This window comes from Carassius carassius, chromosome 14 (assembly GCF_963082965.1).
Source record: "Carassius carassius chromosome 14, fCarCar2.1, whole genome shotgun sequence".
Classification (NCBI taxonomy): Eukaryota; Metazoa; Chordata; class Actinopteri; order Cypriniformes; family Cyprinidae; genus Carassius; species Carassius carassius.
Window position 1 is genome coordinate 2,742,067 of NC_081768.1, and position 27,359 is coordinate 2,769,425.

At 37.6% G+C, this 27,359-nt stretch overlaps 2 protein-coding genes across 4 annotated transcripts in view; one reads left to right on the forward strand and one right to left on the reverse strand.

The window, feature by feature from the left end:
- Window positions 1–15,236, forward strand: part of LOC132156714 (F-box only protein 11-like) — a 33,682-nt gene extending 18,446 nt beyond the window's left edge. Inside the window, exons 10-22 of one of the 2 annotated variants that reach the window (XR_009437493.1) lie at window positions 1,943–2,049; window positions 2,147–2,284; window positions 5,253–5,470; window positions 5,568–5,748; window positions 6,452–6,574; window positions 10,210–10,295; window positions 10,955–11,031; window positions 11,123–11,266; window positions 11,341–11,451; window positions 12,263–12,370; window positions 12,456–12,506; window positions 12,646–12,744; window positions 14,231–14,369. Coding sequence is in view for 1 of the 2 variants with exons in the window: in XM_059565689.1 (XP_059421672.1) it covers window positions 1,943–2,049; window positions 2,147–2,284; window positions 5,253–5,470; window positions 5,568–5,748; window positions 6,452–6,574; window positions 10,210–10,295; window positions 10,955–11,031; window positions 11,123–11,266; window positions 11,341–11,451; window positions 12,263–12,370; window positions 12,456–12,564; window positions 12,646–12,744; window positions 14,231–14,360 (1,631 nt within the window). In the remaining variant the exon portion in view is untranslated. Of the gene's footprint in view, window positions 1–1,942; window positions 2,050–2,146; window positions 2,285–5,252; window positions 5,471–5,567; window positions 5,749–6,451; window positions 6,575–10,209; window positions 10,296–10,954; window positions 11,032–11,122; window positions 11,267–11,340; window positions 11,452–12,262; window positions 12,371–12,455; window positions 12,565–12,645; window positions 12,745–14,230 lie in introns of both variants that reach the window. The other variant, XM_059565689.1, reaches the window with a different exon arrangement.
- Window positions 15,208–27,022, reverse strand: msh6 (mutS homolog 6 (E. coli)). Of its 2 annotated transcripts, none has more exons than XM_059565685.1 (10): window positions 26,615–27,022; window positions 25,183–25,388; window positions 23,196–23,371; window positions 19,502–22,055; window positions 18,302–18,585; window positions 17,121–17,238; window positions 16,945–17,034; window positions 16,698–16,852; window positions 15,572–15,771; window positions 15,208–15,413 (listed from the first exon to the last, which is right to left on the reverse strand). In XM_059565685.1, the coding sequence occupies exons 1-10, from the start codon at window positions 26,845–26,847 to the stop codon at window positions 15,332–15,334; spliced, it is 4,098 nt and encodes a 1,365-aa protein (XP_059421668.1). In that variant the 5' UTR covers window positions 26,848–27,022; the 3' UTR covers window positions 15,208–15,331. The 2 variants fall into 2 exon arrangements, with proteins under 2 accessions (XP_059421668.1, XP_059421667.1); XM_059565684.1 differs by having other exon boundaries at window positions 25,183–25,391.
- Window positions 27,023–27,359: the final 337 nt, after the last annotated feature.

Consider the following 27,359-nt stretch of genomic DNA (forward strand, 5'->3'; position numbering starts at 1 on the left):
GTTCTCCCATTTAAAAAGATGAGAGAGGCCTGTAATTTTCATCATAGGTACACTTCAACTATGAGAGACAAAATGAAAAAATAAATCCAGAAAACCACATTGTAGGATTTTTAATGAATTTATTTGCAAATTATGATGGAAAATAAGTATTTGGTCACCTTCAAACAAGCAAGATTTCTGGCTCTCACAGACCTGTAACAAGTTCTTTAAGAGGCTCCTCTGTCCTCCACTTGTTATCAGTATAAAAGACACCTGTCCACAACCTCAAACAGTCACACTCCAAACTCCACTATGGCCGAGACCAAAGAGCTGTCAAAGGACACCAGAAACAAAATGGTAGACCTGCCCAAGGCAGGGAAGACTGAATCTGCAATAGGTAAGCAGCTTGGTGTGAAGAAATCAACTGTGGGAGCAATTATTAGGAAATGAAAGACATACAAGACCAATGATAATCTCCCTTGATCTGGGGCTCCACACAAGATCTCACCCCGTGGGGTCAAATGACCACAAGAACGGTGAGCAAAAATCTCAGAACCACACAGGGGGACCTAGTGAATGACCCGCAGAGAGCTGGGACAAAAGTGACAAAGGCTACCATCAGTAACACACAAATCCTGCAGTGCCAGACGTGTCCCCCTGCTTAAGCCAGTACATGTCTGAAGTTTGCTAGAGAGCATTAGGATGATCCAGAAGAGGATTGGGACAATGTCATATGGTCAGATGAAACCAAAATAAAAACTCAACTCATCGTGTTTGGAGGAGAAAGAATGCTGAGTTGCATCCAAAGAACACCATACCTACTGTGAAGCATGAGGGTGGAAACATCATGCTTTGGGGCTGTTTTTCTGCAAAGGGACCTGGACGACTGATCCGTGTAAAAGAAAGAATGAATGGGGCCATGTATCGTGAGATTTTGAGTGGAAACCTCCTTCCATCAGCAAGGGCCATGAAGATGAAACATGGCTGGGTCTTTCAGCATGACAGTGATCCCAAACACACCGCCTGGGTAACGAAGTGGCGGCTTCGTAAGAAGCATTTCAAGGTCCTGGAGTGGCCTAGCCAGTCTCCAGATCTCAACCCCATAGAAAATCTTTTGCCCAAAAACATCACTGCTCTAGAGGAGATCTGCATGGAGGAATGGGCCAAAATACCAGCAACAGTGTGTGAAAACCTTGTGAAGACTTGTGAAGAAAATGTTTAACCTCTGTCATCGCCAACAAAGGGAAAAAATATCAAATTATTGAGATAAACTTCCGTTATTGACCAAATACTTATTTTCCACCTTAATTTGTAAATAGGTTTATTAAAAATCCTACAATGTGATTTTCTGGATTTTTTTTACATTTTGTCTCTCATAGTTGAATTGTACCTATGATGAAAATTACATGCCTCTCTCATCTTTTTAAATGGGAGAACTTGCACAGTTGGTGGCTGACTTAATACTTATTTTCCCCACTGTGTGTGTGTGTGTGTGTATGTATGTGTGTGTATATATATATATATATATATATATATATATATATATATATAATTGTACAGTAGAAAATAACTTAGGAATTGTTAAATTATAGTAATTATAGTATAGTAAATTTTATGGTTTCTGTTAATTAGAAATGCTTTGTAATAACTACAATTTAACTAACCATTAAAATGGAAGACAGAAAGATTCAAATGGAATAAACAGAATCCATAAAATTACAATGCAAAAAAACAGAATTTGTGTTAAAATTAATCTGATTTCATAGAGCCTTACTTTAACTTCAAGGGCCGGTTCACACAGAAAATGCTTTTGCATTCCAGTGTCCTGCTTTTTAGCTGTTTTTCCTGATTAAACATGCGTAACTTGTCCTTTGTGCATATGACCAGACATAATGTTCATTTGGAGATTTTGAATCTCCCTTGGCTTGTCTGATGCTGACGGTGGTGTGTTGTCTTCCTGCAGTGGGCTCTGCAGTGTGTGTGAGCGGCCAGGGAGCGTCCCCCACCATCAAACACTGTAACATCAGTGACTGTGAGAACGTGGGGCTCTATATCACAGACCATGCACAGGTAATGTGAAACTCTGTCTGGAATACACCCTCAGACTGGTGTCTGTGGTTGATGAATTGCAGTGTTTAGCGGCCGCTGTCTCTGTTTGCTTCTGCAGGGCATTTACGAAGACAATGAGATCTCCAATAATGCTCTAGCAGGGATTTGGGTGAAAAACCATGGCAACCCCATCATCAGACGAAATCACATCCATCACGGCAGAGACGTCGGGGTGTTCACGTTTGACCACGGCATGGTACAAACCTCTCCGTCTCTACAGTCGTGGCCAAAAGTTTTGAGAATTACATAAATATTAGTTTTCAAAAAGTTTGCTGCTAAACTGCTTTTAGATCTTTGTTTCAGTTGTTTCTGTGATGTACTGAAATATAATTACATGCACTTCATACGTTTCAAAGGCTTCTATCGACAATTACATGACATTTATGCCAGGAGTCAGTATTTGCAGTGTTGGCCCTTCTTTTTCAGGACCTCTGCAATTCGACTGGGCATGCTCTCAATCAACTTCTGGGCCAAATCCTGACTGATAGCAACCCATTCTTTCATAATCACTTCTTGGAGTTTGTCAGAATTAGTGGGTTTTTGTTTGTCCACCCGCCTCTTGAGGATTGACCAGAAGTTCTCAATGGGATTAAGATCTGGGGAGTTTCCAGGCCATGGACCCAAAATTTCAACATTCTGGTCCCCGAGCCACTTAGTTCTCACTTTTGCCTTATGGCACGGTGCTCCATCGTGCTGGAAAATGCATTGTTCTTCACCAAACTGTTGTTGGATTGTTGGAAGAAGTTGCTGTTGGAGGGTGTTTTGGTACCATTCTGTGTTTTTGGGCAGAATTGTGAGTGAGCCCACTCCCTTGGATGAGAAGCAACCCCACACATGAATGGTGTCAGGATGCTTTACTGTTGGCATGACACAGGACTGATGGTAGCGCTCACCTTTTCTTCTCCGGACAAGCCTTTTTCCAGATGCCCCAAACAATCGGAAAGGGGCTTCATCGGAGAATATGACTTTTCCCCAGTCCTCAGCAGTCCATTCACTATACTTTCTGCAGAAGATCAATCTGTCCCTGATGGTTTATTTGGAGAGAAGTGGCTTCTTTGCTGCCCTTCTTGACACCAGGCCATCTTCCAAAAGTCTTGGCCTCACTGTGCGTGCAGATGCGCTCACACCTGCCTGCTGCCATTCCTGAGCAAGCTCTGCACTGGTGGCACTCCGATCCCGCAGCTCAATCCTCTTCAGGAGACGATCCTGGCGCTTGCTGGACTTTCTTGGACGCCCTGAAGCCTTCTTTACAAGAATTGAACCTCTTTCCTTGAAGTTCTTGATGATCCTATAAATTGTTGATTTAGGTGCAATCTTAGTAGCCACAATATCCTTGCCTGGTAAGCCATTTTCATGCAACGCAATGATGGCTGCACGCGTTTCTTTGCAGGTCACCATGGTTAACAATGGAAGAACAATGATTTCAAGCATCACCCTCCTTTTAACATGTCAAGTCTGCCATTCTAACCCAATCAGCCTGACATAATGATCTCCAGCCTTGTGCTCGTCAACATTCTCACCTGAGTTAACAAGACGATTACTGAAATGATCTCAGCAGGTTCTTTAATGACAGCAATGAAATGCAGTGGAAAGGTTTTTTTTGGGATTAAGTTAATTTTCATGGCAAATAAGGACTATGCAATTCATCTGATCACTCTTCATAACATTCTGGAGTATATGCAAATTGCTATTATAAAAACTTAAGCAGGAACTTTTCCAATTTCCAATATTTATGTAATTCTCAAAACTTTTGGCCACAACTGTACACACCACAATCACTTTGTCAAATATGTGTTACGTAATGAGTGTTAATAGTTGTGTTCTTTCGCCTTAAACATCCACAGACTGCCTTTTATAAGAAAGAGAGAAATGAAGGATATTTACAATTAGGCTACCGTATTTTTCGGACTATAAGTCGCACCTGAGTATAAGTCGCATCACTCCAAAAATACGTCATGATGAGGAAAAAAGCATATATAAGTCGCACTGGACTATAAGTCACATTTGTTTAGAACCAAGAACCAAGAGAAAACATTACCGTCTCCAGCCGCGAGAGGGCACTCTATGTCTTCAGTGGTAGACTACGCCCTCTGGCGCCCTCTTGCGGCTGGAGACGCTAATGTTTTCTCTTTGTTCTTTTCTCTCGGTTCATGTGAAATTAATTTTAAAAAATAAGTTGCACCTGACTATAAGTCGCAGGACCAGCCAAACTATGAAAAAAGTGCGACTTATAGTCCGGAAAATACGGTAATTATAATTACAATTCATTTAAAAAAAGATATTTTATGTGTATATATATGTATGTATATATATATATATATATATATATATATATATATATATATATATATATATATATATATATATATATATATATATATATATATATATATATATATATATATATATATATCAGAGATGGGCACCTGAGTTAATGACTCGGGTCTCGATTTGAGGAAAATGACTCAAATTATTTTACAAGCAACTTAATCCTTATATAACTGAAAATCAAAAGGCATATAGATATCATGAGGAAAAGCCTGAACAGAAACAGTATTTTTTGTCACATGGCCTCACATGTATCTAAATGTAAAAATACAATGCATGTAAAAAATGTGTATTAATTTATTTGTATTTTTTGTCCATACCTCTGCTTGGAAGAAAACATAGAGGCCGTGCCTCTTGGAACTTTAATTAAATACCCTTGACTTATATATATAAAAAAAAAAAAAAAAAAAAAAAAAATATATATATATATATATATAAAAAAATATATTTCTATGGTTTTGTAATATCCGAGTCACTCATGGTAAATAGGACCCTTATTATAGAATTTGATTACAGAAAAACAGTTTTGAACATGGTATTGGATTAAAACATATAAGTAACAAACAGGATGTACATTAACCTTGCATCTTAACCCCTCTTTTAAAAAAAAATGAAAAAGATCATAGATCTTATATTTGTCTATAGCCTATAAAACAGCTTTGTAGGAAGATTTCAATACATGAGGTTTCAGAATGGAACTTTTAAATGACTCGTGACTCATGACCAAAGACTCGAGACTTGACTCAGACTCCAGCGATAAAGACTTGTGAACATCTGAGATATATATATATAGACATAGAAGCATGTGTTTGGTGACTCTCTGGCTCCCTCTGCAGGGCTACTTTGAGAGCTGCAGCATCCACAGGAACCGGATAGCAGGTTTCGAGGTGAAGGCGTATGCTAACCCTACGGTGGTGCGATGCGAGATCCATCACGGACAGACGGGTGGCATCTACGTGCACGAGAAGGGGCGAGGCCAGTTCATCGAGAACAAGATCTATGCAAACAACTTTGCGGGCGTGTGGATTACCTCAAACAGTGACCCCACGATCAGGTGAGAGACTCGTCCATAAACACACGTCTAATCGTATCATACTGTGATATCTGTACTGTTTATGCTCCGTTATAACCCCTCTTCTGATCAATCACAGGGGTAATGCAATATTCAATGGCAACCAGGGTGGTGTTTACATATTCGGCGACGGCCGAGGTCTCGTCGAAGGGAACGACATCTATGGCAATGCTTTAGCTGGAATCCAGATTCGGACCAACAGCTGCCCGATTGTCCGGCACAACAAGATCCACGACGGACAGCACGGAGGCATTTATGTGGTGAGTGAACACAAAAATATCTACCAGCCGTGTTTTAGTACAAGGTCAGAAATTAAAGGCTTAGTTCAGGAAAAAATTTAAATTGTCATCATTTACTTACCTTCAGGTTGTTCCAAATCTGTATGAGTTTCTTTCATCTGTTGAACACAAAAGAAGATATTTTGAAGAATGTTGGTGACCAAAAAGTTGCCGGTAGCCATTGACTTCCATAGTATTTTTTTTTCCTTGTATGGAAGTCAATGGGTACTGTCAACTTGGTTTGGTTACCAACATTTTTCAAAGTATTGTATGTCATATGTTTGTATATTTGAAGTAATAGAGTATATTTCTACCTTTTTGTATGAGCAATTTTTATAATTACTTTATTTAAAGTATCTGTTTTGTCTTATGTCATGCTTATTGAACCATGCACTTTTTATGCATTAGAAAGCAAGACTTCACATAGGTTATCTTTGTAGGATTAAAAACTTTTTTTAAATCTGTAATAAATAATACAATGAAAACGAGCGAAGAAAGTCCCTCATTATTGAAACACCCAAATTCACCAACTTCTGTGTGCATTTTTCCAGTTTATAAATAACAAATAAATGGTGCATCTTTGCCCCTAGCCCATGTTAATTCCCAGCCCTGTTCTAATCAACCAGGCTGCTTACTAAAGCATTGTTATAGACTGATTGTCTCGTCTCTCTGTGGTCTGTTGCAGCATGAGAAGGGTCAGGGAGTGATCGAGGAGAATGAGGTGTACAGTAACACGTTGGCCGGTGTGTGGGTGACCACGGGCAGCACACCTGTTCTGCGCAGAAACAGGATACACAGCGGAAAACAGGTGCGTGTGCTTCACTTCCCTCGCTCTGTGTGACCTGATTCAACACATGCACGCTCTATGCACTTATGGTCTAATGCAGAGATTGAGAGGTGTCCCTTTTATGAAGGTAAAATGGTTGCAAAACTCGAGAGCTTGTTGATTTGAATGTGAGAACTTGACACAATAATATTCACATTTGTAAGTTTAAATTAACACTCGCAACTCTGATGTGAATAGCAGAGTCTTTCAATTTGCACACACAGACATTCAAAATTGATCTGGAGTCGCAGATTATTAGTTACAAATGTGTAAAATGACATTCACACAAAAAATAAAATGACGGACACGCATGTCTATGACATGTTTACTTTTGCACTTAAATTTCGCTCTACAACCACAAATCTGCTACTGCTTTCGTGATATTCCTGTAGCAAAACTCACTTGTGCACTTGTAAATGCAGATAAGAGGGAGCAGAACCGGGGGTGGGGCTGGGGTGGGAATGAAGCCACTTGATTGGTTGATGCCTGACCAATAACATCAGATGGTATCTTTGCGTGATGACATAACGCAACAGCGGCAGCCAGTGTGTCGTTTTGGTAGGAGAGACAGCTTTTGGGAAAAACAGCTCGGCATGGCAGAAGACAGCTTATCTAATGGACAGTTCTGGCTGCTGTGAAGCCGTGGTGGATCAGGTTTCTCCATTTGTGTCCTTTCGGCTCCTGGAGCAGACCACACACTCTGCTGTACTCTAGGCCTAATGGTCTGTTTTATTCATTGATATCCATTCAAAATATGTAATTCCTTTTATCAACAAATGGTCTGCTTGAAGGGGTGGTTGACTGCGTTTTTTTCTAGGTTTGATTGTGTTTATGGGGTGCAGTGTAATGTGTCCATGCTTAGTTAAAAAAAAAAACTTCAGTTCACTTCTGTTTCTATGATACTACTCCCTCCTAAATACACAATGGGCTTAGATTGGTTAGTTTGGCCCAGTGTATTGTGATTTGTTAACTGCTTATCGCATGATGTCTGGAAACGTCACGCCCCTTACCATTAAAGGAAATATTTGCATGTGCTCAGGTGGAAGAGCCACGCAACATAGCCTCGTTCCCTTTGTTGCATGCTCCCGAGGGCGGGGTTTATGTACATTTCAGGGTTTGTGATGTCACCAACCCAGGAAGTAGCTCGATGTAGTCGCTACTAGTCGTAATTGTAGGCATCAAACAAACTTTAGAAACGTTCTGTTTCCATTGAACGTTCGCAGATATCATTTATGCTCAAACAGCAACGTTACAGACTAACTAACGTTTAAAAAGTGAAATCGCAATCGACCACCCCTTTAAGGGTTCCTACGGGGAAAAAAGCTGCTATTTTTAAATGAATATGAGATTAAATAAATCAACACATTTGTGTTTTTATTGACATTGGGAAATTTATATTATTTATATTATATCAACACTGTGAAATACCATCTATTTTGAAGAGTTAAGCCAGAAACAGTATTAGAGTTTTTAGCAAAAATAAATAAAAAAAACCCTGATATAATTTATTCTAATTTCTTTTTCTTTTTTGCAAGGCAAAACAAACAATCAAACTTACGCTGTGAAATTCTAAGATTATTAAATGTGACCCTGGACCACAAAACCAGTCATAAGGGTCAATTTTTTTAAATTGAGTGGTATACACCATCTGAAAGCTGAATAAATCATCTTTCCATTGATGTCTGGTTTGTTAGGAGGACAATATCTGGCCGAGACACAACTATTTGATAATCTGGAATCTGAGGAAGCAAAAAAATCTAAATATTGAGAAAATCATCTTTAAAGTTGTCCAAATGAATTCTTAGTAAGGCATATTACTAATCAAAAATGTAGTTTTGATATATTTACAGTAGGAAATTTACCAAATATCTTCATGGAACATGATCTTTACTTAATATCCTAATGATTTTTGGCATAAAAGAAAAATCAATAATTTTGACTCATACAATGTTTTTTTGGCTATTGCTACAAATATACCCCAGATACTTAAGACTGGCTTTTGTGCTCCAGGGACACAAATGTGGTAGCACTGCTCAATGTTTTCACTAAAAGCTCTCGCCTGGAAGCAATGGTGCCAGTTGTGATGTCATCATTTATTGAAGGCATGCACTAAACATGAAATAAACTGTACAAATGTATCTGTGGCCTAATGACATTATTATTATTACTTGAAGTAAAAGACCATGCAAAAACATTACAAATGTTGTCTGTTCTTTGACCGTGTGGTATAATGTGGACCTGGATAAACCTCAGTTTGACACACATCACACCTTTGTTGTAAAGGTCTTTCAAAACAGAATTATTTGTATGACTAAACGTGTAATCTTTATCATGGGCAAAGTATAAATACAACGGATTTGGCATATACATAACTGCTGAATACAATGAGCAACCCACTTTCTTATTTATTTTTGAATTTTTTTACAAACGTGCTTTTTGGAGAAAGCTGTTAAACACATTTTATGTCTTGGTGGCCTGTACGGTTTACTCTTAGATTATATTCTTATTATGCACCATATTGGTAAATTACTCAGTTACTGTCATCGGTTTTTATCCTGTTTCATTTTCACTTGTGCCTTAATAGCTTTATATCGGACTTAATGGTTATTATATAAAGTGGTTAAACAACTTCCCATGCTTTATAAGCAGTTGGTACAGCCATTTTACTCTCTGCAGTATGCAGTAGGATATACATATGAAAGATGTTGCATTATTTGTCCACCCAAATGATACTTAAATGACAAGATTAATGCATTGTCTTTTAATAATATCCCGTAAAAGCTAGGGATATTCAATGAAAATAGTTTCCAGCATTTTGAAAACGTGCACATTAATGTTTCTTTCGACCAATAAAGTGGCTTCATTTGTACCCTGCCCCCTCCAAAAATCCAGTTTGGAGTATCACTATAAATAAGACTAAATGATATAAAGAAGGTTTTGAAAAGATTGATCTGATCTGCTTTCTGTGATCGGCCTCAAAAATCCTGATCGAGCTGCGAATGTACATTTCAGTATACTAATATGAATATTAATATGTCAAGTTCTCACGTTCAAATCAACAAGCTCTGGAGTTTTGCAGCTGTTTTACCTTCATACCCTTTTGGCATTTAATGACTCAAAAGACCAAACCTGGCACGGCCTCAGGACTGCATTTGGGATGGAGTTGTTTTAAAGATAAAATGGAGATCTAAAGTCAGGTCTATATATATATGGACTATATATTTTGGCTCTGTATGCCATCAGAATAGAATTAAAATGAAACAAATGCAGGCTTTAAGCTTTAATTCATGGGTTTGAACAAAAATATTACATAAAATGGCAATTTTCAGGGGTTCAAATATAATTGGATAAATAAATATAATAAAATGCATATTAAAGAGCTGTTTTTCCTCAACCTTTCCTCCAGTTGTGATGAGAATACCCTCAAATTAAAGCTCAGAGTGTGCACTTTCAGACCACATTCTTTATATAACTAACTTGAATATGTTTTGGTCAGCAGCTAAAATAATACAAATTGTGTCAGTCTCCAAGTATATATGGACCTGACTGTACGTCTAAAACCTCTGGGATCTCTAGATCTTCTTGGAGTGATTTTGTAAATGTGTGTTTGTTGACAGGTGGGCGTTTATTTCTATGATAACGGTCACGGAGTGCTAGAAGACAACGACATCTATAACCACATGTACTCTGGAGTTCAGATCAGGTCAGGGACTTGAGCGTTGTCATGTAGGACTGGGCGATACGTGCATTTATTTTCAGTTTCAATGATAATGAAACCGTGATGGGGAGTTTGGTTGTGGAATTACATTACAACATAGTCTGTCATTTTTTTTTTTTTTTTTTTATCTAATTTATTTAATAATAATAATAAATTTATTTTATTTATTAGTTTTATTTAATTGAATGTTTATTTGAATAATATTTAATAATTATTTTGTTTTATTTGAATAAAATTGTAATATTTACTATTTTATATTGAATTATTTCATTTATTTAATTATTTTATTTTAAATTGTTTTTTATTATTATTATTAATTACACAGTGTTGTTTATTTTAAATTTTTTTGTTTTTTTTTAGTTCAGTTTAATGCAACAATCTATCTTTCTCAGTTTCTTTCCATTAAATTTTTGTATTTTTATATTACTATTTAATTAATTTATAAATAATTGTAACTTAATTATTTTTAAATTAATATATTCATTTTTTTTTTTTTATAAAATGATTTATTTTAAAGATGAGTTTATTTTAAAAGATGAATAAATGCATGATGTTTCCAAAGTCAGTGAGTAGTTAATCTACGGTCCAATAAAAAAAAAAAAAAGTGACATAAAATTGATATTTTAGTTTGGTATTTTTTGTAGAACTGGCAGCAATCCCAAAATAAGGCGGAATAAGATCTGGGGTGGACAGAACGGAGGAATCCTTGTTTACAATTCAGGTAATATTTCTTTCATTTCTGTCATTGCTTGATATAAAGGCTCTTGTTTCTATATTTCAGATAAATAAGTGTCCCCTGAATCTCTTCTCAGGTCTAGGCTTTATTGAAGACAACGAAATCTTTGACAACGCCATGGCCGGGGTTTGGATCAAGACCGACAGCAACCCCACGCTCCGCAGAAACAAGATCCACGACGGGAGGGACGGAGGGATCTGTATCTTCAACGGAGGACGAGGTGATGCTCCTCTTCTCATGTGAGCTCTCTGTTCTGTGCGCTTCAGCTTCATGATGAGCTTTGTGATGTTGTAGGTTTGCTGGAGGAGAACGATATCTTCAGGAACGCTCAGGCCGGGGTCCTCATCAGTACTAACAGTCACCCTGTGCTGCGCAAGAACAGGATATTCGACGGCTTTGCTGCTGGTGCGGGTTTTTTTCATTAATGCAACTCTGACTAGTTATTATAGGCATTTTCTAAACAAAAGTCCAACTTGATTTAATTTTGAACATTTATGTCTTGCATGTCTTTCTTTTGGAAATAAATGGACATTCATTTATTTCATACTGTTTAGTTTGTGTGTCAGAGCTGTTAGCATCATAAATAATTATTGAAATGCTTTATTCTGTTTATTAAAAAAATCATAATGACATTATGCTTTCAGGAAGTGAACAGGAAGCACATGGATAAAGTTAACATTTTCAGTGCATTTGTGTTTAATACATTGATATTTATTGATCGAGCGTGACGGTGCATTTTATTAACACTTAAGGACATGCTTTTTTAAATCTCACATAATAATCTATCTTTGTCATTTTATATATGCATATATAAAGAAATATAAAAAAGAAAATATGTATACAGATGTAAAATTATATATATGTAAAATAATTAAATATATTTATATATAATATATAACAATACAAATAAATGTATTTACATGTAAATATTTTAAAAATATATACTTTATTTGTGTCTATATATATATATATATATACACACACACACACACATTAAGTACACAACTATATTATGTAAACAAAAACTTTTATTGTGGATGCGATTAATCGTCTGACAGCACTATATTTTTATTTTGTCTAGAAATGTACTGAACTATACAAATGTGTACAACTTCCATTTCTGGAAATGCTGCTTTTTTTTATTTGAATCACAGATATGAGATGCATACTAAATGTTCAATATAGACAAATAATTGTTGAGCTCCATCTGTCGCAGGTATTGAGATCACGAATCATGCGACGGCGACATTAGAAGGCAATCAGATCTTCAACAACCGCTTCGGTGGCTTGTTTCTCGCGTCTGGTGTCAACGTCACGATGAAAGGTGAAGTGGAAACCTCTTCATTTCACTCACTTCATGATCCAGTGGACTTGAGATGAACATTACTCTCCTTTAATCTTCTTCGCAGACAACAAAATCATGAACAATCAGGATGCCATAGAGAAAGCGGTGAGCAGAGGTCAGTGCCTGTACAAGATTTCCAGTTACACCAGCTATCCAATGCACGATTTTTACAGGTAACGCTCCTCCTGAGAAGCATCTGAGAGCTCAGTGTGTCCTCGACGGCTGCTTCCTCACGCCTCTGTTTCTCTGTGCAGGTGTCACACCTGTAACACCACAGACCGCAACGCCATCTGTGTGAACTGCATCAAGAAGTGCCATCAGGGGCACGACGTGGAGTTCATCAGACACGACAGGTCAGTCTTTCTAGGAGTTTGCCTTGCATTTACTACTAAAACCAGAATTATCTGGCCTATTTATAGGACCATTAGGATTTTTTTTTAACATTAAGCATGTTTTTGTCTCAAATTTGCAATAATTTGGGAAGAAAATTACATTACTACGTACATTTAAGTACAAAATAACTTGTACAGTACATTTAGAAATGCGGTTTAAAAAAAAAAAGCATTTTTGCATTAAAATAATGACAGTTTGTTAGGAAAAATGTCATGCAAATGTCACAATGTTATTATGATTTATAAATTAAAAAAATGCAAGTGTGCATAAAGAACTTTTAGAAAAGAAAAATTAATTGATTTATTTTAAAAAAGAGATAATAGGAGACATTTACAAGAAAAGTTATTTTTTTTATCCAAAGGTACACTAGGCTTTAATATAATTTTACTTCATTTTTACTTCTGTATTCAAAGAAATAGATATTTGTATTTTAAGGTGTTAAAAAAAAACTGACCTTGTTTTTAGCTAATTATCATAACTTCCAATAAAATTGGTACAAAATGACTAATTGGTAAAAAAAAAAAATATATGTATATATATATATATATATATTTTTTTTTTTTTGTGTACACCATGATAAAACATTATTAATTTATTCTCAAAATTAAATTAAACATTTATTTTACTTAAACATTTGTCTAGACACTTTTTGGGATTTTAATTACTGTATTATTGATATGAGAATTTAGGGGAAAATGTGCTTAATTGTCATGAAAATAATTAACACGTAAAAAGTACAAAATGTATTTAATACAAAAATATATATTTAAATTCTGTGTGTGTGTGTATGTGTATATATATATATACACACACACATACATATACATACATACAGTCTGGAAAATACGGTATATATATATATGTCGCACTTCTTTTCATAGTTTGGCTGGTCCTGCGACTTACAGTTAGGTGCGACTTATGTATGTACTGTACATGTTGAAGAATTGACAATAAAGCAGACTTGACTTATTTATCGAAATTAATTTGACATGAACCAAGAGAAAACATTAGCGTCTCCAGCCGCGAGAGGGCGCTCTATGCTGCTCAGTGCTCCTGTACTCTACACTGAAGACATAGAGCGCCCTCTCGCGGCTGGAGACGGTAATGTTTTCTCTTGGTTCTAAATAAATGCGACTTGTTTTTTTTCCTCGTCATGACGTATTTTTGGACTGATGCGACTTATAGTCCTAAAAATACTAATATATATATATATATATATATATATATATATGTATGAGAAAACTAATGAAAACATAAAAACAATACATACATTTTCTCTCTGTATATAATTAAGGTTTCAAAAAAGTGGAACATTTCTGAAAACTTATGAAATTTTGGAAACTTGCTGAGATTTTTGGGAAGGCTTCTGAAACATTTTCCACACCTTTGTAACCCTGTATATACTTTGTGCTTCTTCAGTGTGTGACTGAATGTGTTTGTGTGCAGGTTTTTCTGTGACTGCGGCGCAGGGACTCTGTCGAACCCTTGCACACTAGCCGGAGAGCCGACGCACGACACAGACACGCTGTACGATTCAGCGCCTCCTATAGAGTCCAACACACTGCAGCACAACTGAACCCACAGACATAGAAATAATTCAATTCAAACAAACTCTTGGAGAAAGAAAGCATTGCATAAACGCAGAGAGGAAACACTTCTATTTAACAGACGTTCTGCTGTGGATTCGGCGTGGATCCCGTTTCTCCTGCTGCTCTTGGGACGGCGGCGGCGACTCAGGATTCGTGGGATGGAGAATGAGGAGAGAAACGGACTCAGAGTGTATAGACTCGATAATTCCCATGCAGCCGTCACCGCGCTCTTGTATATGTATGAAAAAAAAAGACCCAGCACTTCAGTTTTTTTTTTTTTTTTTTTTTTTTAAAAGATGTTGAGTTCTTGGGGTTTGATTTTAATGCTTTCTCATGTAGTTTTGTATTTTCAAGCAACAATCTTAAATGTACTTGAATGTCTTTTTATTTTATTTTAAGTATATTGATTTTGGGGTTGTTTATACCTTAGATTGCTGTATTTGTTCTCATGTCGCAGGATGTATGTTCTTTCTGTGAAAGAGATTTGAGGGAAAAGAAAGAGAAACACTAAGTATTCTCCAGCAATGTTTTGAGTGTGAAAGAGATGTGGAAGCGATTTAAATGATTAGCCCCGCCCCCTCACCCTGATTGGCCGCAAGCTGAAGTGACATTGCTGGAGGTTTTAAAAGAGGCTTCGTGCTGATTTGAAGCTCTGATGAATATCTGTACAGCTTTTTTTGTTTTTCCCCCTGTATTTGGTGACCGTGGGTTCTCATACAGCCTGAATTATATGCATGTTCCATGACATCTAGACTTAATATATTGTGAAGTACTCAATAACCATTATGTAGCTGTTAGTAATTAATCAAAAGTTTAATTTCCTAGTCAAAGGAACATTTTTAAAAATAAACTTTATTAGATCATTTCAGTAGTGAGTGATTGCTTTGTATGTGACAACAGTTACTCTGGTGGAACGGTGAAGAGAGAAGAACTTAAAACAAAGAAAAAACATTTTCCATCACAGGCCGCCGATCATCTGAAGCAGTGTTGTGAACCGATCGCGGTCAGCGCTAGGGTCTTCAGCGAACGAGCACAACTTCCTGTTGAACAAATGAGAACATTGGATAATGTTATAATTAGTTTTTCCTCAAGGAATATGAGATTTTTACAAGCTAATTGATTTAATGCATACCAAATGTGTATCAGATTCTGCTCATTTTCATGTGAAAATATGATGCAAGATGGTAAGGTCACTCACTTGAATATGCGGAGAGACACAGTGCTCCTCTCAAACTCGCGGGCCTTCTTATGGCCGGACTGGATGACTTCCTCCGGGATGTTCGCCAGGCGAGCCGCGTTGAAGCCGTAACTCTTGGGACACGCGCCTCTGATGAACTTGTACAGGAAGGTGATGGTCTCCTGACTGGGGTCCTCACACTCGTTCTCCACCATACAGGCCTGACCGGAGACACAGGGACATCATTTCACTTCATCTCACCAAATAATATTAAATCACTTTGGGAAAGAAATACAAAAACGTCTTGTTAAACATTAGGGATATAATGTATGAAAGATACCAGTCAAGTCAGAAGCTGAAAAGTTGGGATATAAAGAAAAGTTTAGTAAATGATTAAATTAATTTTTATTTTTATATTTTCTGACTTCACTTTAATTTTGGTTAACATTTTAAATGTCTAGTTTTGTGATTAATTTAAAATATTTTTTTATTTTTACTTTCAAACATGAATTATTTATAGACTTATTTATTGAGTTAATTTAGTGTCATTTATACATCAGTTTTTATTACCATTTTGAATTAACTTTTTTATATTTTCTTTCTTAGCACTAATTTATTTTAGTAATTTCGTATTTTTTTGTATTTAAAAAAAAATGTCTTTTTTTTTTTTTTTTACACACACACATTTATTACAGACTTATAAAGTTACACTGCATGAGTGTTATTTTACTATCATTTATTCCCTATTATAGTTTATTAATATTTTGAGTTAGTTTTATTTTTATACTTTGTTTTCATTTTAGTTTATGTAATCAAGTTAAGTTAGAGTAGAAGAGCTTTTTTTTTTTTTTAACAAATAAATAATATAAAAATAATTCAGAATTTTAGTGTTAGAGGTTCTATTTTTAAAATAAAAATCAAGTATGTTAAGAAATGATCGTGTTTTTTTTTTTTTTCAACTAATAAAAAGAAAACGAGTAGAGAAAATAGAAATAGAATAGACAGTCCCAGTATTAGATGGTCAAGTGAATATAAAGTTTTGTGGCTGTACTTTTATTTTATTTTTTTTATAGATTTTCCAACAGAAAATATTGCACAGAATATTGCTGAAAATATTTCAGTCTGTTATATTAGGCCTGAAACTGACCATGTGCCCGAGTCTGACGGCGGGGTCCTGGACGTGCTCCTCCACCAGCGAGTGATAGTGAGTGGAGAACAGGGTTCGGCAGCAGATCTTCTCAGACAGCTCCTTCACCACAGCGCTGGCAATGGCTGTGCCGTCATACGTGGCTGTGCCTCGGCCTGCAGTTCAAGAGAAGGAAAAGATCAGAACTTACTCCATTTAAGACTTTGCATTTGCATTTTATTTAGTGTGTGATGAGCAGCTAAATCACCCAGTTCATCCAGCAGGACGAGGGAGTGGTTGGTGGCATGCAGCAGGATGCTGGCCGTCTCGCTCAGCTCCACAAAGAACGTGCTTTCACCTAGAAAACCAGAGATGGTCTATTTAGTATCCAGGGTGAAGCTCACACATGAGGCTTGAACAGATAAGAAACAAATGGCCATGTACCTGACATTATACGATCAGAGGCGCCGAGTCGAGTGAAGACTCGGTCCACAGGAGTGAGCCGCAGACTCTCAGCAGGAACATAGCAGCCCAGCTGAGCCAAAATCACCACCAGACCACACTGAAAGAGACACGGGACACAGGGGAAATATAACTGAGAGAATGTGCAGATTACTTGATTTCAACAGGGCATTAACATTTTACGTCACATCAATGATTAGGTTACTTCAATAGTCATAAAATTTATATGAGGTTAATAAATGTGTATAGTTCTACAATATTTCCCACTTCTTTTGAACAAATTAATTTGAGAAAAATAATTTAAAAAAATGAAAAAAAAAAAAAATAATAATAATAATATATATATATAATTTTTTTAATATAAAAATGCTAATTTTATGATATTTAAAGATTTTATTAATATTATGTGATTTTTTTTTGTTTTATTGACAATTTCCAGGCCTGAACAACTAAACACACTAAAAACATGATATAGAAACCTGCAATTCCCATAAATGAGAGCTCAAACCAAATCTTTAAAAAATAAAATTAAAAACAAAACATTTTAAATAATAATAATAAAAAAAAAGATCCATGATTTTTATAGATTTAATTAATATTATTATATTTTGTTCATCAGTAGAATTTATAAGCCGAAACAAAACTGGCAGAAAGCATGATACAGAAACCTGCATTTCCATAAATAAGAGCTCAAACCACATCCTTCTTACTGCTTGAACAGCTGCTCAGACAACATAGGGTGAAATTTGTATAATTATCTGCTCTGACAATAATTAGATTATAAACACTGCAAAGCACAATGCAATTTGAAATTAAATCACAATTCAGTTCAAAAATATTTTGGTGTGGCTCAATAAAATACATGGGAAAGTCATACCAGATTTGGATTCAGCTAAATGTACAATTCCAGCCTTTCTTTAGTAAAACTGAAAATTAAATTGAACTTTTGTAGCTTAATCATAAAAAAAAAGTATACTTTGTAAAAGTGTCTGTATGCAAACTATCCAGGAAATGAATTGCATGTGCGATACATTCGGTATTGCTATTCAAAGCATTAAATGATCATTTAAGATTGGTGGACTGTTGTACATAAATTCAGTATTATACCCCAAAGACAATTACGATGTGAACACACCATGAAGATTGTTTGTAGCAACACTCACCTGTCTCATCAGGGTGGACTTGCCTCCCATGTTTGGCCCGGTGACCAATACACATGGGGCAAGTGCTTTATCATCATCATCATCCTCACCACCAGGGCAGGCGATGAAGATGTCATTGGGGATGAAGTCATCACCAAAGAAGGTCTTGGTGACGCAAGGGTGACGGGACCCTCTGAGATCCAGGAAGGGGCGTGACTGAGACCCATCACCTGGGAGAAAGATCTCTGGTCTCGCCATGGGCCCGTCGCCGCTCTGACTGTAGCGGGACATGCTCAACAGGACATCTGCAGAGGTGGAGACAACAAGAACATATCATTGGGCATCCTATTACAAATATCACTCATTTTCTCAGTAAACATGGCATTTATTCTGGAAAAAAGTCAACATTTTATATTAAAACTCCAATAATAAATGGTATAGAGACACTGGACTCAAATTTACAAATGGTGTTTAGAATTTGAAGGACTTTTTGTAATTGTGCATATAACCATTCTGTGACCATTTTCAATGTCTAATAATGCAATATGCTGTTAAAACTTTTGAATCAATTAAACTGTGTACATGTACATGCACATTACACGCAAGGAGACAATCTGTAAGGTCATGTAAACACCTCAATATATTTCATGAAAAGATTATTAGCGACTTACACAAACCCTGTATCCTTCATTTCGAATTGGCATGTCTGACTTTTTAAAATGAAGAGCAATGAAATATAAAAACTGCAAAAAGATGCATTTTAAACTTTTGTTTTTTTTAAGCATTTAACTTTTTAAATCTCCTGTTAATGGCCATGATGCTGCAAAAGATGTAAATGCAACGTTTAAAGACGCTTGTGTCAATGCAACGTTTAAAGACGCTTGTGTCAGCTTATTGATTTACACATAAACCTTTGAAAACAAGCTGTTTTTTATCAGCATTTTGTTGTGCATGTAACGGCATTGGTAATTAGCTTAAATCAACACTTTGACCAGCTATCCATAAAGAAGAGCTACATAAACTACAGCCTAAGTTTAGCCAAACTGCTTATTTTTTTAGATTGGAGTTGAAAGATTATGAATGAATAGGGCATGTTGGCATTATTGATGTAAATTATGGTATATATGATGCATGTAGTATATTGTGATGAATAGGAAAATGTTTTCTTTTCTCTTTTTTTCTATGCAAGTTTAAACAAACTATAAAGTTGATTTTTCTTACCAAGCACTGCCATGCATTCAACCGCTGTCTGCCAGTCTTTGCAGTTCTTGTCGAAATTGTAGAAGAGTCTTCTCATGCAGTCTTTCAGCGCAGAGTCTCGTTTGTCTTCCCAGCTCTGTAGCTCTGAAAACAGCCGTTCAATCTCTTTAGTCCAGTACCGTTTCCAGCCTTTCTTGGTGGACCTCACCTCATACTCTTCTGGCAAGCTTCTCTCGGAAACACTGTCTGGAACTTCGAGCTGGAAGCGGTTCCTTCCCGTTCCCCAATAAGACAGATTCTTACAGCCCAGTCGCTTCTTCTGACGGTCCAGGTATTCCTGCAGGCCTCTCTCACAGTCTTTTATTCCGTTTAAGGCCTGGTCGTACTCTGGATCGAAGCCGGCCTTTGGCGTGATGACGCCTGTGGTGCGAGCTTTCTGATGGTCGAAAGCTGTATCCCAGCGTTTGAGCTCTGGGGAAAGGTCTGGGAAAAGCCCATCTTTGTTTTCAGTCTTGAGGAGCATCACTTGACGCAGCAGTTTGGATTTAAAGCCTTCCGAAACAGGCTCCATGATCGACACGATTTCCTTCATAACTTTAAAGCCCTCAAGTGCGGCGAGGAAGTCAGCGATCTTGCGTTTGCTGTAGACGACTTCTTCGTACAAAATGGCTCGGGAATCCGGATGGTCCTGTCCTTTCAAAGGAGTACCCATGCTGTGGATCTTACTAAGCAGTCTTTCGAGATCTGGAAGCTTTTTTAGCAGGTCAGTGACTTCGGTCACTTGGGACGGGGCGCCCATCAGGTCCTCAACAGCATCTAGGCGATCTCCAATGGAGGATGGATTGCAAAGAGGGGCGCAGAGCCATTGCTTTAGCAAGCGTTTGCCAAAGGGAGTGCAACACATGTCCAGTCGCTCAAGTAGGGTTCCCTCAGGACCTCCAGTTGAGCTGTTCTGAAGGATCTCAAGATTAGCAAGGGTCACTCCATCCAAAACCATTCGTTGACGAGTCTGGGCAAAGAAACACGACGCTCCTCCAGCCTGCTCCATCTCCACGTCGACAGGAACATACTCCTCAAAGTTTCCCATTGATAAAAGCTCCTTATCCACTAGACATTTCTTCAGGTAGAACATGCATCCGCCAAATGCAGAAAGAGCAAGTTCATACCCCGTTTTTGGAGTGAGACTTAAAGCATCGCATTCGGACGTCATTGCTTTTAGAGTCAAAGGCAACACTGATGCCTTTTCTTCATCGGTTTTGCTTTCGTTGAAGTAGTCTTCCTCTGCAAGGACCTTGAGGGTCTTCTGCGCATCCCAAAACTGCGAACCAGCATTGAGACATTCTTGTAGAGTTGAAGACAAGATGGCCTTAAAGATTTTTAGCGTCTCAGCTGACGGGTTGCCTTTCTCATAAAGCACCTGGGCTGGAGAATAGTGCGCCACCAGAGTACGCAAACGGGAACAATGACGGTCATCCTGGAATTGACCGATATGGAAGCGTCCCACCGAGGTGTCGATGAAACACACCCCATAGATGTGTCTGTGTCCCGCGCTGTCCTCCTCGCTCTTCTCTTTAATGCTCAAGAGATACTTACTTTGAGTTTCAGAAGGGGCGCCGTCGAGCACGCTGTATGTCTGAGTCCCTCGCGTGATGATTCGGCAAACCTCTCGCTTGACAACGCGGTCGAATTTAGTGGGACGCGCCAATGTCTTACATCGTGCTTCCATCATCTCAGGGGTCTCGGTCTGTTCCACGCGAGCCACTTTGTAGCCCTTTTGCACGAGCACGTCTGAGAAGCGTCCAAAGCCGATCTCGGGGAAGCCAGAATGTGCCCAAGTACCCTTCATGAAGGTAAGACCGAGTTCATTGACGCCGATCACAGCGTCCATGTGGTAGAGCTCGTAGAACTTACCGACTTTGTAGAACAGAACGGTATCGAACATCTCAGACTTCAGCTGCCACCAACGGCGCATGCCAGGTGTCGTCCTGTTAAGGAAATCTTCGGGGACATATAGAGTCGTAGGGTCGTAGTTTTCATCAGACTGACGTTTGCGCTGTGCATCCTTTCTCTTGCCGTCTTGCAGCCACTCGAGCTTCTCGTGGTCCCACAAAGTTGGTCCTCCATCCGTCCCGTTTGCGTTGCCGCTTTGACTTTCGAAGTTGTCTGGTGCGGAGAAAGCAGAAAGTCGAGATTTGGTGTCCGATGCCACTGATGAAACAGCTGCAGGTGCTCGTTTGGGGGGGTCTGGTTTGCTCTTTGACTTAGCAGGCTTTTCTGATGGACGTTTGCGCTTCACCGGTTTCACAGGGCTGTCTGGTTCAATCTCCGGCTCGCTTTCTCCTTCCTCAGCCCCGCTACTCACTCCCTCTTCTTCATCTTCATCACTGCTTCCTCCTGCCTGATCAGGTTTGAACTCTTCACCAGAGTCATCGCTGTCAGATGCCACCACGATTCGGCGACGCTTCGGCTTTTGACCTTTTTCAGCTGCAGCACGAGACGAACGTCGACTGGGCTTCGCTTTTTCTTTAACCTCTTCCTCAGACATATCAGCATCTGATAAGGTCGATTTATCAACCTACAATAAAACATTATATAATGAAATTAAAATAAACACAACTGAAATGTGATAATATTCTACAAAGCTGATACAATGCTCCATGTTATGACAAAATGATTAAAAGACCACATAATAAATTATTAGTAATTGATTTTTTATGCTAATTGCAACTATGAACTCATATTGATCCTACATTTCTGAGAGAAGTAGAAAGAAGTTATTAGATTTTACTTTTGTAGTCGAAGCTTGCATGTACAGCAGAATCATTTTGTTTGACAGATGCTGACAGGCAACTGCTAAAACATGAATGATCAACAAGTCAATATTTTCTTTTGAAATGCCTATAAAGGATTTAAAGATAATTTTTGTTTCTTATTTGTGACCCTGGACCACGAATCCTGTCATAAGGGTCCATTTTTCAACATAATCTTTCCATTGGTGTACGGTTTGGATAGGACAATATTTTGCCGAGAAACAACTATCTGAAATCTGGAATCTGAGGGTGCAAAAAAAATCTAAATATTAAGAAAATCGCCTTTAAAGTTGTCCAAATGAAGTTCTTAGCAATGCATTTTACTAATCTAAAAAAAAGTTTTAATATATTTACGGTAGGAATCGTAAAATCGTATATCTGATTTATTTTGGTAAAAAAAAAAATCTGGGATTTTTTTTTTTTTTTTTTTAGACCCAGCCTTACTCCAGGGTCACATTTTGTTCATCCCTCTAAAAACTATTTAAACTTACCAATGTGTTGTTACAAACCTGCATGACTTCATTGATACAAATTTAAAGAGAAAATGTTGGTAAATGTTAATCTTGCTTTTTACATTCCATGAAAAAATATCTACAAAAAAAAAAAAAACCCAAAGGGGCCAATTTCAGTAAATAATTACCTTTAAAATGTCCTGTTCCTCGTGCAAAGCTATTGCACGATTTAAAAAAATGTTGGAATATATTACCCAACTCATATAATCTACTTTCATCCAGCTCTTCTGTCTTGTTTTTGGCTGTAGACACTATGTACAGAAACATTACGAAGATGATTTGGAAAGACTAATAAAGACCAATTACTGAATTTTAATTTTGCGGTTTAAAAGTCTTCTTCAAACTGAAATGTGTCTTTTATGTAAATGTTAATTTTCTTTAGTGTTCGCTTACCTCCATATCCTCGTCCTCCTCCTCTTCGTCACCTGAAGGATCCATGCACACGGACATCTTTAATCTTTGCTCAGGACTGTCCTTCATCGCAGCATCTGCCAGCTCCATCGCTTTACGGATCACAGGCTTACCGCTGAAGAACACGCCACCGGATTTGGCATCTGTGCTATCAGAGCCTTTAAGGAACAAGTACGTAAGGTCAGAATCAAACATTTTTAGGGCCCTATGAAATCGGTTTTATTTTTTCCCAAATTCTGTTTTATTTTTTCCAATTTTTTTTTTTCTGGTTTCATTTTTCTGAACTGCTTTTTAAAGGGTTAGTTCGCCCAATTTGTAAAATTATGTCATTAATAACTCACCCTCATGTTGTTCCAAACCCGTAAGACCTCCGTTTATCTATGGAACACAGTTTAAGATATTTTAGATTTAGTCCGAGAGCTCTCAGTCCCTCTATTGAAGCTGTGTGTATGGTCTACTGTCCATGTCCAGAAAGGTGAGAAAAACATCATCAAAGTAGTCCATGTGACATCAGAGGGTCAGTTAGAATTTTTTGAAGCATCGAAAATACATTTTGGTCCAAAAATAGCAAAAACTATGACTTTATTCAGCATTGTCTTCTCTTCCGTGTCTGTTGTGAGAGAGTTCAAAACAAAGCAGTTTGTGATATTCGGTTCGCGAACGAATCATTCGATGTAACTGGATCTTTTTGAAACAGTTCACCAAATCGAACTGAATCGTTTTAAACGGTTCGCGTCTCCAATACGCATTAATCCACAAATGACTTAAGCTGTTAACTTTTTTAATGTGGCTGACACTCCCTCTGAGTTCAAACAAACCAATATCCCGGAGTAATTCATTTACTCAAACAGTACACTGACTGAACTGCTGTGAAGAGAGAACTGAAGATGAACACCGAGCCGAGCCAGATAACGAACAAAAGACTGACTCGTTCTCGAGTCAAGAACCGGTTGCATCGGTTTTCGGATCACCAGTAGTTCTTTCTGACAGTTCGATTCAATAAATCGGTTGAAGAAAACGGTTCACCGGCTCATAACATTAGCACAGAATCAGTTCAGAATCAATCAACAAAAGAATCAGTTCGGTTTAGAACTGAATCACACATGCGCAGTATCATCAGCTCCTCGGTTCTCGAATCGGACATGTCTGACAGAAACGGTTCTTGACTCGTGAACGAGTCATTATCTGGCTCGTCTCGGGTTTTTTTTCACCGCGCCACCGGCGGTTGTTGGTCCATGACTACCGCGGTGGTAAAAATCAGCCATCGTCACAGCCCTAACCTTACACACAGCTTCAATGGAGGGACTAAGAGCTCTCGGACTAAATCTAAAATATCTTAAACTGTGTTCCAAAAATAAACGGAGGTCTTACGGGTTTGGAACAACATGAGGGTGAGTTATTAAAGACATAATTTAGCAAATTGGGTGAACTAACCCTTTTATGGTTAAATTTAACTGTATTAATCAAAAAGCATGTCTGATTAATTAAATCTTGTCTTTTATTTTGACGAGTTGCCGTGAATACCTTTACAGTTCTGTGTATGTGATATGAAGCTAGTTTTACTCATATCAAACGGTCAAATGCTCATGAAGTGACTCTCAGAGCAGTTCTGGAGATGTTCTTCATATGTTTACGTCCTCATTTAGTGAGACGACAGCAACTGTCGAGCGAGCGTCACTTCTGCGCCTAACATGCAGGATTCATATTTAAATCGACTTTAAATATTAGTCCATATCGCTATTTGATGTAAGTGCAATTACCCACTTTTGATTAATTCATTCAAAATTGGACAAATTCTGTGACATTCCAGGTTAAACTGTAAATTCCGTTTTTATGACTGGATTCTGCGATTCCGTCCACATTTTCTGCATCGCGGAAATCATAGGGCCCTCCATTTTTCACCTTTGAATAATTCATTATACTCTAACTTGAGGAGACAATGTTATTCTGGAAATAAAGACCTGCTCACCTTGATACTCTCTTATGTATTTTGTGTTAACCCAACCCCGGGTTGGCGGTTCATCGAAGAAGTGAGCGTGGAGTCTTTGGTCTCGTCCTCGGCCCCTCATCTGCTGTCCGGTGAGAGGCTGAGGAACAATCATACAGGGCCACCAGGGATGGCCCTCCAGTTTGGCCCAAACCAGAGCCCCAGCGCTGAATATGGATGACGGTTCACTGCTGGAGAGAAACAATGAGACATTCATTCAAACAAAGCAAGAGCAAAATCACACATCCACCTAAAATATGGTAAAAAAAAAAAAAAAAAGATCTAACTCATTAATAAATTAAATGTATCAATTTAGCAGATGCTTTTATCCAAAGCGACTTCGAGTGCATTCAGGCTAACATTTTTAACCTAACGTGCTTCCTGGGAATCGAACCCACAACCTTGCGCTGCTAACGCAATGCTCTACCACTGAGCCACAGGAACAAAGTAGTAAATAAGAAAGTCATAGGAAAAACTATATTCAATATTAAGTACAGATAACTTGAAAATGTCGTTTATAATAAGTTTAGATGCAGTACAACATGTCGCATTGGGACTAGTAAACTAGTATGATAATGACAGACATTATTATCATTTTTTTATATGAACTAATAGCAGTTAAATTAAATATAAAATTAAATGAACAGTAAATATAATAAAAAAAATTTAAAAAAAACACACGGAACAAACCACATATATGCTTAATAAATTAAGTAACTGGTAACAGTATATACCCCGATACTATATAACTACATCCATAATAAATACAATATACTGTAAATAAAAATACCAATAATGTCATAAAAATAAACATGCTTGCAGGGCTCTTACGCTCGTTTTCGCCTCATATATATTCATATAAGGTGTATATGTATATAGACCTAAAATTAATGTAGATTTAGAGTAACGATAAAAGCAGTTACGTTAATGGATTTTAACGTAAAGTGCGATTGCTATGGATTTTTTTGTTTTGTTTTGTAAGCTCCTATTAGAAAACAGTTCTTTTTAGACTCCTTTTTGTCGCGTATATATTCATCTATCGCATATATATTAATCTAAAATGAACATTATTTTAAACTAACGGCTATTGTAGTAGCGGATTTTAACGGAACGTATGGTTGCTATGGAGAATTTTCGTAACGGAGTCTCCTATTGGTCAAAAACAGGCTAGAAAAAAAAAATCGCTGGGAAACTTGATCCACCCCTTTCCACAAAAGTCTCCCGCCAAATTCGCAGAACTAGCATGTTGGGTCGAATTTTAGACACAATCCTCCTCCACAATCCTAAATTTTCATAATGTAATCTCTGAATATCCCAAATAGCTACAAAAATCAAATTATTCAACTAATACAAGTACAAAATCATTGCACTGCACATTTACTGTTGCAGATAGATTACTGTAACGTTAAGCTACCTCTGTTTAGCACTGACTGCTTTCTCTCCGAATAGTTTCGCATGTCCAGCTGTAGTTTGGGGTTTGACGGGTTTTGATGGCGTCTTCTTGCTGTTGACTTTGGCTTGTTCTTTGGGCGAGGTGTTGGACTTGTTCACCGCATCAGCCTCCACTGGAGACGGGTTAGATCTGGCCTTCACCGCGAGAGGAGGCGACTTCGTGAAGAAATTAAAAAGAGAACTCTGCTTCGCCATGTTTTCGAAAGAGTGCTGCGCAATATAGTGTTTAATTAACGTTGTTCAAAAATAATTCATATATTCCATTCCAACAGGCCCAGAACTGTCTGGCTCAACTGAGTTGTTGTGGAGCTGAGAGTTCGCGGGAAAACGCTGCTGGTGCGCGGAAGGGGAAGAGGCGGATCGTTTAACGTCACGAGACTGTGGACCAATTGGAAGCGCTGTATCCTTTTACACAACCCACGTGGCTGACATGACATGCTTTTATTGTTGTTTAGGTCTTGTAGTAGAGGGAATGTATGTATTTTTAAGAACATGCGTGTGCCGCTCTCCTATTGTTTCTACGTTAACACGCGCTAGGCGGACGTCTTTGACCGTTAAGTTCGCGTCACGTATTAAAAACTCGACGCTAAAGTGACGCATTCTTTCTGTGTGTACCCGCCCCCCTACTCAAAAAAAAATAAAATAAAAATAAAAGTAAAATAATTAAATTTAAAGGCATTTGACTAGGGCTAATCTTTAAATAAATC

Bases quoted from the DNA above. Each gene is read 5' to 3' on its own strand.
- msh6 (XM_059565684.1), bottom strand. From the start codon at position 26,847: ATGGCGAAGCAGAGTTCTCTTTTTAATTTCTTCACGAAGTCGCCTCCT. The intron at 23,372-25,182 runs GTGAGCAGGTCT...TGTTCCTTAAAG, and splicing joins ATACATAAGAGAGTATCAAG to GCTCTGATAGCACAGATGCC. The intron at 18,586-19,501 runs GTAAGAAAAATC...CCACCTCTGCAG, and splicing joins TGAATGCATGGCAGTGCTTG to ATGTCCTGTTGAGCATGTCC.